Genomic DNA, 14,211 nt, shown 5'->3' on the forward strand with positions numbered 1-14,211 from the left:
TTCCATTGCATCCTCTCTAGCTTCACGCCTTCGGTTATTATTCAAGCCTACGGTGTTAAAACATACCACTTTGACACACTTGCAAGAAATGATCTGCTGGTTAGATGTAGCATGATCTTGTTATTTACGTATAAAAAACTCACCAGGGACAACAACAACATCGGCAACACTGCACTATGAATTAATATTTTGATGTAATCTTAAATTAAGTGTCTGAACAGGTCTGGGTGTGCAGGCACGCATGATTAGTTTCTCCTCCGTTTTGAGATTCTAGGTTAGAAATGTTGCCAGTCTGTTGCCAATGATCAGCGGTTGCTACGTTTTTCCAGCAAGTTCAAGTCATTCCAGTGTTGTCCTCTTACCTTCAAATTCGTTCAACCCAGACTTCAGCAACTGGTTTTCTGCTAAATTTTCACATTTTCCTGCAGCTCATCTGTCTGAAATGTTCCCCTTTTTGTTTAGCATTTTTCTTATTTTTCTTCTGTTTTTCTGCCTTCATCTTGCTCCAGGTCCTTTCAGAAATACCTTTCACAGCAGTATCTTCCAACTGGCAGTACTTTTGCCTTTTTCCCTTCTTTTCTGTACTTTTCTGCCTTCATCTTGCTGCAGGTCCTTTCTAACATACATTTCAGGCCTTTTGAAACTCCAGCAAATATTTTTTTGATAGATTTTCACATTTTTATGCATCGTTTCTCTTCTTTCTGATTTTTTTCACTTTGTTTTGCATTTTTCTTCTTTTCTGTAGTTTTATGCTTTCGTCCAGCTCCAGCCCCTATTTAAAATACCTTTCGGTCGCTTTGAAGCTTCAGCTTATAGCTTTCAAAAATGTTCCACAATTTTCAGCTTATTTAGCATGGTCAGCTATCCTCATTCAGCATTCTCACTGCTGTTTCGCAGGAACAGCTTTTTCTAGGCTCTTCCTCACTTTTTTCTGTCGCCTACACCTTTCACACTATTTAAGCTAGAAACACCGTTCAAACTTCACTTGATAAAGTCTGAACTGTTTTAGTGTGCCATTACTTTTTCTCACGGATAACTTTTAAAGTTTTTAAGTTCTTAAAGTTTAAAGTGCTTAAAAAATGAATGGGTTTCAATATTGAACACACATGTTAAGAAACTTGTCTTTACTCTAAATATCTTATCCGTTTTCAATTTGAAGCAGTAAAACTAATACAGTAGGAATTCTCCCACGACATCCGCTCGACCCGCTTTGACTAATGTTCTCAGTCACACATTAGACAAGCTAATTTTCGAGCACATTCAATACAAGATACAGGCCATGTTAGAGTTGATAAATTTATACATAATTGTGTGGGCAATGTAGAACAGCAGACAGATTTGAAATATGATCTTTTTTTTAAAGTTATGGCCATTCTAGTGACAAGTGCTTAGAAAGCTAGCTACGACTGTCATCATACCTGCCATAGAACGGCGAAACTAGCTACGTCTATCTTTTGTTACCTCCAAACAAATGCTTCGTAACAGTATTTACTTTTTATCGCCGATAATGACAGAGGTTAAGGAACTTCGGAAGATCGTCTCCGTTTTCTATTTGAAGCAGTATCTAGCTTACTGTAGGAAATCTCCCATTGCATCCTCTCTATAGCTTCTTTGGCTAAAGTCAGATGGACGACGATGACGATGCATGCGTTAGTCACGCCTACGGCGTTAATACAGTCTGTACAAATACCACTTTGACACACTTGCAAGAAATAATCCGCTGGTAAGATGTAGCATGATCTTATTTACCACACACAATAGTTCAGCTTTTTTTGCAGCAGCATTCTGAGTTAGAGTAGCTTTTGCAGTTGCAAAGTCACGTAATGTGACGAGACTGAATTTAAAAGTATAAAAAACTCACCAGGGACAACGACAACATCGGCAAGCCTGCACCATGTATTATTATTTTGATGTAATCTTTAAATTCAGTGTCTAAACAGGACTGTGGGCCTGTACTACGAATCAAGATCAACATGCTCTGGATTACTTTGTTACCCGGCTACGCAAAGCCTAACAATCGCAGTCACGATAAGCAGTCTACTGCGGCAGTTATAAACTCTCTAACTCAACCCAGATCTTTCCAATCTAGAGACGTGCGCGTTCACATTAAGGGGCGGTGTTTGCATCATATGTCCAATCGCAAACATGGACAAAACAAGAGCTGCATATTTCACGCAGGACGAGCAGACAATAATCTTACAAACTTTGTCTACTCCTCCTGCGTGAAATATTGCAATAAAAGCATATACAGGAATACAGACATATAATACAGGCAAAATTCAACAAAGTCGCTGCTGCCAAGCTGGCAGAAAATAGCATATGCTGTAAATGCGTAAGCTACATGACTTATTGAAGATGTGACCATAATTACACGTGTGCATTTCACAACCTTAAAATTTTTGTTGCTGTATTATTTTAGTTGCAACCCTGCAGTGGCAAACGATCGTGGGAGCAAATACAAAATAAATAGGCTATAAAACCATAATTCAAAACGGTAAGTAGCAGTAGGCAATACTTGCACATATTTTAAGGCCAACAAGTACAAGACTGAATTGCCTAAATTAGTACCTTTTGTAGGATATTGTATAGCTACAATGGCCTATAGAACAATGAAATTGCCTGCAGCCAACAGGAAGAAAAAATAGGCAACTGGGGGGGGGGGGGGGCGGACTTCATGGACTTCATTCCTTCAGGACTTCATTCCTGCTGAGGAGCTGGTCCTCTCCAGCTATCAGGGTCACCCCATGATGGAAGGAGTGGAAGGGGGCATTTCTTCAGACCCTGGTGGCAGCAGGTTGGAAGCCCAGGCATATGTATGTTTCAAGCGATCTAGGTGACCATGTTCATTCAAATTATTTAGGAATATTGTAGGAGTGAAGTGTATTACTGTTCTCTCCAGTGACAGGAAATACAGTGGTGTTGCTGCCACCACCCACTGTCATCCCACTGTGCCATACAGAGGTAACAGTGAAACTAATAGTCATATGCCAGTATGTATGCCATATGTGGTTGCTGAATAATGATCAAATATACCATTTACTTTCTCAAGTGAAGGTCCTAGATGATCAGGAAACTGTCTGCTTGCTCATTTTGGGGGTACACTTTTGAGTTTTATTTACCACTTGCAACACAGATGGTTTGAGTGTGTGAACGTGTGGCTGTGATTGAAGTGTCTGTAATAACTTACTAATTGTGGTGGTCTCAACATAAGACACAAGTCCTTAAAGTGCTCATTTTAAATATGACTCAATTGATTAAATTGCTATAGTGTTAAACTGTAAATGTAAACTCAGCAGGAAGAGGAACTTCGTCCTCCCCCTGAGCCAAGGGCAGGGCTCCAGACTGCGACCAGTTTTTGAGACAGTGCAAGCATTTTTTACAAGCACTCGCGCATGTGCAACCTACAAATTTGGAATTTATTGGGTGTGCACAATGTCAGCACACGTTAGCAACGACGCATAGATACGACGTTCTAGTAAAACAGCAATATCAGCGTTCCTTCTGCATTAGTACCGTAGCTAAAAGTCCAGGAAGGTTGAGGCCATTTCTCGCTAGGTTCCTAGGAAACATGTCTTAATCTGCCAGACAAGTGGGTTCCCCTTCGTTATTTTGGTGAGCAGTTTCACTAGCCCTTCTTACCCGGCGTCATGGAGCCGAGCAGCTAAGTACTTATTTAGCACTAGCGTTGCTACTGTATCCCTGGCTGTGTTTGAGCAGTTGCGCTGTTATACTCAGGAAGTATCGTATTGTGGTGTCGTAGGACTGATCGAATAGTGTATCATACATTTAAGTCATTTAGCGAAGACTTGCATGTACAATACGTTGTGTCACATTAAATAATGTATTAAACTCAAGCTTATGGTGCGTCGCTGTAGATCAGTTGTAAAAAAAAAACATCTGCAACCGATGCAGGCACACCCCACAATTTCCCCAGAAATTTTACCAGGGGCGATTCTAGGATCAGACCTTTAGGGGTGCTCAGCCCTCAATGAGAATGTGACATGAATACAGTGCCTTGCATAAGTGCTTAACGTAAACCCCCTTGCTAATATAAATCCCTAATTTTACTGGATAACAATTAATACATTTATGTATTATTATATTTATATTATAAATATTGAATGAATTTAAAAACTAAGGATGTCCCTTTCTTCATGAACTACCAGCATCAATTATAATAAAACAATATCAAAATATATATTATTATTTTTAGAGATTACATTTAGGGGTGCTTGAGCACTCCTAAAAAGGGTCTAAAATTGCCACTGAATTGTACCCTCTCTAGTTACATTAATTAATGCATTGCAGGTCAATATAAGGTGTGCCCCTAAATTTTTAGCTTGCGCTCCTAAAATTGAGCCAGGGGCTACTGTGCTCCAAGTAAAAAAAGTTAGTCTGGAGCCCTGGCCTAGGGCCTCCACTTCAAGGCCAAGACAAAGACACAAGGTATAAGCAATGACCACAGTAGTCAAATGGACACCGTCAACTTTCTCCAAGTGTGCCTTGCAAAGGGACAATGTTCTTCATTTGTTTCAGAATGGAGCAGACAATGTGAGGGCCCTGTGTAAAAGAACCCTGGAGCTCAATTATAAGAGGCTTTTAATTTAAAAACAAGGCTGGAGACAGAAAAACTGGAATATGAGAAGAGATAGTACATGACTGAATGAATGACACGAAACTTAGTTACACTGACATATTTCTCTGTGTTCCTAGGGGAGGGAGAACACATGAGGATGTATTTGTTAAACTTTTGTCTACGTTTTGATCTTTTTATACCTTTTTGTGGCTTTTTTGTTGTGCCTTTTGAATCTTTTGTGGGGGTTTTCACCACTTCTCTCTTTCAATGTCATATTTATTATTTTTGAAAAATGCTATAAAAGTGAATGAAACATCAAAATTCAATGAAAGTAGTGAAATGATCATTTATGTATCACTTGAAGTGAAGAGCTTTGTACAGATACCCATTGTTCTTTTTGGTTTGAAAGGTTTTGGTTGAAAGAAACCCCAATTTCTGATATGGAAATGATTAGGAAATGGGTCAAAGCAACCCAAGGACAAAGCGGTTAAGGGGAGACACCCCAGTGAATAGGGATAACATATCAACATGAAACCTTCCCAGTTGATAACTAATGGTAGGTCAAATAATGTTTTCATTACTAGTTTCCTGTAAATGTAGGCCTTTGTTTAAATGAGCAAATATCTATCTTTCAGAAAGATACTCAAGAGGGAATGCTAAAGGGTTTTGTCGGTCTCTAAATGTTCTGGTTCTGAGCGCACCTCTTACTATCCGTGCACCAAGCTCCACAGGACCTTCTATGAACGGTGACAACATGATCGTCAAGAATGAGTAAGTGGGCGGGGTTTTTATACCGGTTGATCTCTGATCTCCAACTGAACCTGCTCCCGACCAGGTTAGCCATTCAGCATGTGTTACCATGGCGATCTACCCCGGTAACAAGTGATCCACCGTCGAAGTACAGAAAACCCTGGGTTGAACCTGAAGTTACCTCGCTAACGCCAAATCTTGATTTGTAGTTCAGGCCCCGGGTGTTCTAGGTTTGCTGACAATGACCAACCGTTGCTACGTTACAAGAAACAAGGAACCAATCCGATTGGCCAACGCTCTTCATCACTGTATTTAAGAGCTAGAAACACTGTTTAACGATTCAAACTGTATTTCTGTTTTTACATCTTTCAATAATGAATACTTTTCATAATCAGAATGGGTTTTGTTCGCCAAGAAACTTCAAACAGACGTGGAAGTAAAAGTAGAATTGCACCATCATTGTCTTTGGCAGGTTGAATTTCTTCAGCTGCCGTAGGAAGTACATCCTCTGTTGTACTTTCTTGGTGAGGGAGCTGATGTTTAGCTCAGTGTTGACTGGGGTTGCACAGGGTAATGGGGGTGACTGGGTTTAAGAACATTGAGCTGTAACATAACACTTATGAAATTAAATAACATACCCTTTTCATTTCACTCTTTTTTCACCTTTGTCAACCGTAAGAAAATATTGCAATGCACAACAATTTTTCACCTTCATACTGCTGACATACTTTTGTCTGCTATGCTATTGGTAACTGTTATGCAATATACTCTTCATCACTATATTTGCTCATTTTTCTAAATTCAAACTTTCCGATTGTCAGTCTTTCATTCCTTAATACTTTAAACGCTTTAAAATATATGAAAGTCAATAAGATACTATTTTCATCAGTATTTTCTCAATTTTCAACAGTAAGAAAATATTGCAATGCATAACAAAGACAGATATACTTTTAACACTTTTTCTTACCATTTTGTTTTTAAAGCACATACCTCTTTAAAAATATTTTTTAAACCTCCAGTATTCAAGCCATCAAAACAATCGTTTCAATTACTTTCAGCAAACACATATTTTCTTCAGGAAATGTACCTTTCTAGTTATTTATTATTATTATTATTGTTTATTTTCGCGCCCCTAAGGCCCAGTCAATATTTGGACTACATAGACAAGGTCGATGTCAAAAGATTTGTCTTGGTCACGATTGCGTTGGTTCTATTGGGATTTATGTTCCGTTGCACGGTTTAGGTTTTAATTACGTTTTCGTGGCAAAAGTGAAGCTAATTGTGGCTAACTTGCTAACCACAGTCACTAACGTCACTAACGTCACAAAAACTCGCGGGCTATCTCAGCTCGTTAACTTCTGGGAGATGGCTAGTCTAACTGCTTTACTGCAAGGCAGCTGCAGAAATGCCACAAGCAAAGGGGCCTGGGTGATAACTATCTGCTCATTTTACTTTGTGATATGACACACAATTGTGATGTGTAATGTACAATATAAGCTAATATTATTAAGGAAGTACATCTACTTTCGGAAACAGAAGTCTACTATTTCACTGAAGCATTAGCATCATGACATTAGCCTCTGTTGCCCGGGCAAGACATACTACAGCGGTCTATGATGCATCTGTTTTCAATCGTTAAAATAAACATTCGTCACAAATACATTTTCATTGTAGGATTTATTATGACATTAGATTACAAGTAAACGACTTGTGGGTGAAATTATCATTACCTGTGGTTTCAAACCAGTGTAGCTCACTGCAACGCTGTAGCCTAGTCTAGTAGCTAACAAAAACATCTCCACAGCCGTTTACAGTACTAGTAGGAAGTCAAACGGCGGCACATGTTCGGCACTACCCTTACTTAAACCAAAAGTCTTTCAATAGGTGAAACTATCTGACTAGTGACTACTAAGCTGAACTCCATTGCGACAGCCTAAAGTTTGTCAATTTGTTTATGAAAATAATCATTTCAGCCTAGACCGTACAACGGAAGTAACGTTAAATCAAATTCAACTAACGCAATCGCTACCAAGACAAACACAGTCTATTAGTAGTAGTACTTACTTAGTAATTACCGGGGCAGCTTCTACACACAGGGCTATATCGCATTTTGCCTTGTTACTGACAATGATCGCTACCACTGACATATTTATTAATGAGAGATTTTCCCCTAAATAAATGTCAAGTTTATTTACGTTTTTGGGGGCATATTTTCAGTTAGCAGATGGTATTCTACTATTTGAATAGCGATTCCATCTGAGATAGCTACTGCTGGTAACGTTGTTATTAAAATAATCTTCAAAGAGGGTTCTTTATTGGGTGTGCTTTGCCTTCGGCAAGGGCACAACCATTGTTATCTCACATATATATTATTATTATTATTCTTTTTGCCCCCCTAAAACTTTGTTAATATTTGGACTACATAGACAACCTAGGTGTCAAACGTTTTGTCTTAGTAGCGATTGAGTTGCTTGTATTGGGATTTACGTTCCGTTGCGCGGTTTAAGTAGAAATTAAGTTTTTGTGGCGAAAAGTGAAGCTAACGGTGGCTAACTTGCTAGCCACAGTCACTGACGCCACTAACGTCACGAAAACTCGCGTGACTATCTCTAGCAGAACATTAGTTTTTCAGCTCGTTAACTTCTGGGAGATAACTGCTTTACTGCAAAGGCGGCTGCAGAAACGCCATACAATTGTAATGTGTAATGTACAATATGAGCTAATATTATTAAGGAAGTACATCTACTTTCGGAAACAGTAGTCTACTATTTCACTGAAGCAATAGCATCATTACATTAGCCTCTGTTGCCCGGGCAACACATACTACAGCGGTCTATGATGCATCTGTTTTCAATCGTTAAAATTAACATTTTTCACAATTACATTTTCGTTGTAGGATTTATTATGACATTAGATTACAAGTAAACGATTTGTGGGTGAAATTATCATTACCTGTGGTTTCAAACCAGTGTAGCTCACTGCAACGCTGTAGCCTAGTAGCTAACAAAAACATCTCCACAGCTGTTTACACTACTAGTGACTACTAACCTGAACTCCATTGCCACAGCCTAAACTTTGTCAATCTGTTCATGAAAATAATTCATTTCAGCCTAGACCGGACAACGGAAGTAACGTTAAATTGAATTCAACCAACGCAATTGCTACCGAGACAGTCTAGTCCAGGGGTCGGGAACCTATGGCTCGCGAGCCAGATGTGGCTCTTTTGATGATTGCATATGGCTCGCAGATAAAACGAAATATTCTCACTTGTTTTAATCCATCCATCGATTTTTCACTGCGCATGTCCTGTTCAGGGCTGCAGGAGCAATTGTCCATTATTTTAATTGGATGATACTGGCCTACGTTTGCCTCGGTCATTAGCTCAATGCTAACCCTTCGACGAAGAAGATGGCGAAAAGAAAAAAAGACGACGAGTATCGTACATTTCAGGACGAATGGACCGAAGAATTCGCCTTTGTGGAGAGAGCGGGTTCTGCGGTGTGTCTAATTTGCAATGACAAAATTACATCGTTGAAACGGTCGAATGTAAAGCGGCACTTCGACACGCGCCACGCTACCTTTGCATCAAAATACCCTGCGGGAGACAAAACTTCTCAAAACTTGGAACGCGCTTCCTGTCACATACCACACACTGCAGCGTGTGAGTATTGCTGTAGTGACCATGTTTGGATCTACGTATGCATGTGAGCAGTCATTCTCACATCTTAAAAACATCAAGTCCAACCTACGATCACGTTTAACGGATGAAAGCCTCAACGCTTGCATGAAGCTTAACCTCACCAAGTACCAACCCGACTACAAAGACATCAGCAAATCCATGCAGCACCAGAAGTCGCATTAATGGTGAGTGTTATAACAACATTATTTAAAAGAATAAATTCAGAGGCTTATTATACTGACATTTAGTTGAATTCACTTTTAAAATATATTATATGGCTCTCACTGAAATAAATTTCCAAATTTTTTGCTTTCATGGCTCTCTTAGTCAAAAAGGTTCCCGACCCCTGAAACTAGACTCTAGTCGTAGTAGTAGCCTACAATTTACAGGGGCACCTTCTCCACACAGCAGGGCTATATCGCATTTTGCCTTGTTACTGACAATGATTGTTACCACTGACATGTTTATGAATGAGTGGTTTTCCCCTAAATAAATGTCAAGCTTAGTCCTATTTACGTTTTTTGGGGGCATTTTTTTCAGTTAGCCTAGTACTATTTGAATCGCGATTCAAATCTTCCATCTGAGATAGCTACTGCTGGTAACGTGGTTGTTTAAATAAGCTTCAAAAGGGTTTTCTTTATTCATGAATGAATGCAATATGAGTAGGCTAAATGCCTGAAAATATCACGAGAAGGGAAAAACTTACAATGACGTTTAAATCATAGAGATTAGGTCAATCTTTACACCGGTCTGCCACATGTATTCGTTTTGATCCAACTGTGAGGTTGCTGATCACCATTCCCTCTTGCACGGGAAATGAGAAGACAACTATTTCATTCTACTCTTCACTCTTAGTATTTTGAGTTGTAAATGAGCAGAAAAGAATATGCTTTTAAATCTATGTAATCTTTATAAATAATAAGTAGGCTATGCATTTTTATATAAAATATACAGAAATATCAGTTGTAAAATGTAATGTGCAACCAACATAAGCAAGCACACCCTACAATTTCCCCAGAAATTAAACCCTCTCTAGTTGTTTTAAATTGAGCAGTTGCTGGTGTGGTTGCTATCTAGATTAGATTCAACTTGCATCAAGTCCTACAAATATAAATGTTGTTAACATGGTAAATTGTAAGTGGGCTGATTAAGTCCCATTTCAGGGCTTGACATTAAGGCTTGTCCGCTTGTCCAGGACAAGTGGATTTTTTTGTAAGGCAAGTGGAAGAGAAATGTACTTGCCCCAGTGGACAAGTTAAACCTCAAACAAAATAAAATGCTGTGTTACTTAACGTTATGTGCCACTCATTACGTCTATTTAACCGATTTGAAAGTAGCTAGCTTTTTTCCTGTATTTCAGTGAAGTTGAAGTTTATAATTTCATCTTGGTGAATTCTTCACCAAAAAGGTTGAGGAGGACAACCTTTAAGAGAGAAAGCCATTCCCCATTGATTTATTGCATCAAATTTTTAATTTGGGTCACAAAAGTCTTGAAATTTGAGGGAAAATGTATCGCCCACAGTCTTAGGCAGCCATGTCTTGGTCCCCCGTTACACAGAAGTCAGGTGGCTAAGCAGTTAAGGAATCGGACTAGTAATCTGAAGGTCGCCAATTTGATTCCCTGCCGAGCCAAATGACGTTGTGTCCTTGGGCAAGGCACTTCACCCGTACTTGCCTCGGGGGAATGTCCCTGTACTTACTGTAAGTCGCTCTGGATAAGAGCGTCTGCTAAATGACTAAATGTAAATGTACACTGTTTTGACGTTTGACGAGTCAGACTCGATCACTGGCAGTGTGTTCACAATGTTGTATTTCACTCCCTTCTACACCAAAAGGGTCGGGGAGGACTGCCTTTTGTATATACTAGCCTGCTGAAGATAGCCATAATCTCGGATTTCTTTAACCGAGCCCGTTTCATTCATCATTTGCCTGAGAAAGCGACCTCCTTTTGCCAAGCTATTTTTACCCGTTTTACTCGGTCATGCTATTTTGTCTCAGACAAGTGACTTTTGTGTATGGACAAGTGAAACGTAAATGTACTTGTCCAAAGGACAAGTGCCTCAAAAAGTTAATGTCAAGCCCTGCATTTACTTCAACAGTCAAAAGTTAAATGTTCAGTAGAACAATAGTCCTCATTAGACTACAGTATGGTACGTAGCATAGCCATTTCTAGCTTTTTACTGACACCTTTTTATATCATCAAAAAAAAAATTAAAGGGGTCGTTGATTGCAAAACCGATTTTACCTTGTCATAGTTGAATAACGACAGTTCGTTGGGTAAAATAGACATACAGTGAACTTCAAAGTTCATTGACACCTCTTTCCTATCTAAATCTCACAACTTGAAACTGCAGCTGTAAAACAATTGGTTCGAAAAAGCTGAATTTGTTATGTCACAAATGTAGCATCACCTTTGTCACGCCCCAACATTTACATACAGACCAGCCCTCTGGTGTTCTGGCCCAGGATCTCAGACACTAATTGTGAGATTTGCAAAGGAAAGAGGTGTCTATGGACTTTGAAGTTCACCATATATCCATTTTATCCACTGAACTGTCGTTTTTCAACTGTGACAAGGTAAATTCGGTTCTGCAGTCAACGACCCCTTTAAGGAACAGTGTGAAATAACTCAAAAACACAGTCAATCACCCCTTTAAAACAACTTGATCAGTAAAATTAGCATTTGAGCAAACATCTGCATGATAAGAATTACTTCAAATGAAAGAAACCATCTTTGGGAGAATTTTTTTTTTAGGTGCACTTTGATTTTTTGGTTTGGCTCATATCCCATTCGCGAACATGGAGGGGGTGGGACTTATAACCTATACTGCAGCCAGCCACCAGAGGGCAATCGAGATGTTCTGGCTTCACTTTCGAGGAGCTGTCATGCCGCCCATTCTTTTTACAGTCTTTGGTCACATCCAATTTCCTTTTGCTAAGAATCAAGGCCATGAAGCAAGCAATGTGGCACAGCACACAAACTTACAAGTCCAGTCACATACAGTAAAGGCCATGGTCATAAAAAAACTGCCTGGGACACCCATGATTTTATACAAACACTTGAAATCATGTTCCTGTATGGTGGGTAAGGAGGACCGACTTGATTTATAACACCCATCTATTCTATGGGCAGACCTCATGCACATAGTGCATGAGAAAAGGGTCTGTGGAAAGTTCTCTCTTCCTGACAGTATCTTCTCTCTGATCCATCTCTACTCTTATGTAATACATTTTCCAAGTGCTGAGTCACTTAAAACTGCGTCTTCTGTCGTGGGCTGGAAAAAAAAAGTATGCACTGACACTGTTTTGTATGCAATAAAGATCATTTAGTCTTTTCGGGATTAGACAACCCATTGTTAAATTATCCTACTCATTCTGGCATTTCACTCCCATCTATTAAGCCACCTTATAATCACCACAGGCCAACAGCTGTTTGGCTAAAGTTCAATGTCTTATAGGCTGTTTTGAATGAGTCTTGAACTGGTCATCTACTATTTATAACGTTAGCTTAGCTAGACAGAGAATTGTCCTACAACTCGTGAGCACCGACAATGCTAAAATAACGTACGCTAGCTATGCAACATTAGCTTCTGGTATGTAGGCTAGCTGGATAACAGTATGTCTGAGCATTATTACAATTCCTCCCACTGCCCCTTGTTTACACCACTAGCTAACTGATAATGACCGTATCGACTAACAGCACCACCACGTGCTGCATGTTCATCACAGGTGTGTACACCTGCTTCAGAGGGGTGGCTGATCATGCTGCTGGGAAACTCTTGCGCGCGGCCTTTTTTGGTGATGGGGTGGTACTCCTACGTGCTTCTCTCGTGTTCTCCTTCTTATCTCCTGGAAGGCACTCACCTCCTCGGCATGTTTCCTCAGCGCTTTCTCCCGTTCATACTGAGTGATAAGCTGTTCGTTGTCCTCCTTCAACAATTCTAGCTCCACTTCATGCTCCTGATTTTCGGCGAACACCGAATCCAGGTTTTCAAGCACCGCGACGACCAGCGGCATCAGTTCTTTGACCACGTCTTCGTCGTATTTCCCGATCAACTTCTCAAATTCGCGGTAGATCGAGTTGGCCAGGCCCGACACCCGCTCCGACATCATAGCCGATGTCCCCGGGTCGTCCTGGTACACTATGCCATCCTCCAACTCCATTTTCTTCCCGTCCTCGCGAAAATGGGATCTGGTATTTATTTCCACTCACCCCGCCAGAATGAATTCCCCTGTTTGCTGACAGAATGCTTTGACAATTCATAAAATGAACCAAATTGATATTGTAAAATCGGTGCAACCCGTTGTCCCTCTCTGGCTGCGATGTATTTGCTACGTGGATTTTTTCTCTCCCTTTTTTCACGTTTCGTCTTCCCTCAACAGCTGAGCTGTTGACCATACAATAGCGTGATGACGTCAAATTCTTAAAGGGATTAATGTTTTTTCCCCCAGAATTATTCGGAAAGATTATTATAAACTGGTATTAATTCGCTTGGGTTTGTTATTGTTGGCCATCGTTTGTTGATAACTGCACAGCTACAAAATGAACAAAAACATGAAGCAAATCTATTTTATGAAGCTACTTAGGACATGTTTTCTATATGGTGGGCTTTCAACTGGAATAAAAAAACATAAATAGCATCAGTCCAATTATCTTATAGCCTGTCTCTCGAATACATTAATATCTTGTTTCAGACTTCTAAACACAGTTTTACATACAGTTTTACAGTTGGCTACTAAAATAGTTTTACTACAAATATACATAAAAAATAAATGATTATAGAGACATCTCAATGGAGTATGGAAGTTTATTGGACTCTTTATTCAAATGACAATGCATTTTTCAAATGGCAATTCAATGTGCAAATGACAATGCAAACCGCAATTCAGTTTGTTTTATTTTGAAGGTTTTTTCAACTCTTGCATTTTTCATTAAATTTTGCAATTCAATGTGGGGTAGCGAAACAGTGCCCCAGTCTATTGCATTAAAGGGGTCAGGGCCGGCCCAAGCCTTTATGGGGCCTTAAGCAGAATTGATTTAGGGGCCCCCCTGTGACGCAAATATTATTGATTATTTTTAATCCTTGATTATTCGAACACTATTAATCTAATGCACTAATGAGCAATGTTATTAGTTGTGTTGCTTACATGATAACATTGATTTATTTCGCCCTTATAACGTTTTTAATTTTAACAGTAGCAAACC

General features: G+C 39.5%; 1 protein-coding gene across 1 annotated transcript in view; it reads right to left on the reverse strand.

Moving 5' to 3' along the window:
• The window catches only part of LOC146253672 (C-Jun-amino-terminal kinase-interacting protein 4-like), a 138,313-nt gene extending 124,921 nt beyond the window's left edge, over positions 1 to 13,392 (reverse strand). The window contains exon 1 of the mRNA XM_084678627.1: positions 12,870 to 13,392. Within this exon, the coding sequence (XP_084534753.1) occupies positions 12,870 to 13,169 (300 nt within the window). The 5' untranslated portion in view covers positions 13,170 to 13,392. The remainder of the gene's footprint in view (positions 1 to 12,869) is intronic.
• Between the last annotated feature and the right edge of the window lie 819 nt (positions 13,393 to 14,211).

Source organism: Hypomesus nipponensis, chromosome 17 (assembly GCF_054491055.1).
Source record: "Hypomesus nipponensis isolate SF chromosome 17, ASM5449105v1, whole genome shotgun sequence".
In the NCBI taxonomy this organism is placed as follows: Eukaryota; Metazoa; Chordata; class Actinopteri; order Osmeriformes; family Osmeridae; genus Hypomesus; species Hypomesus nipponensis.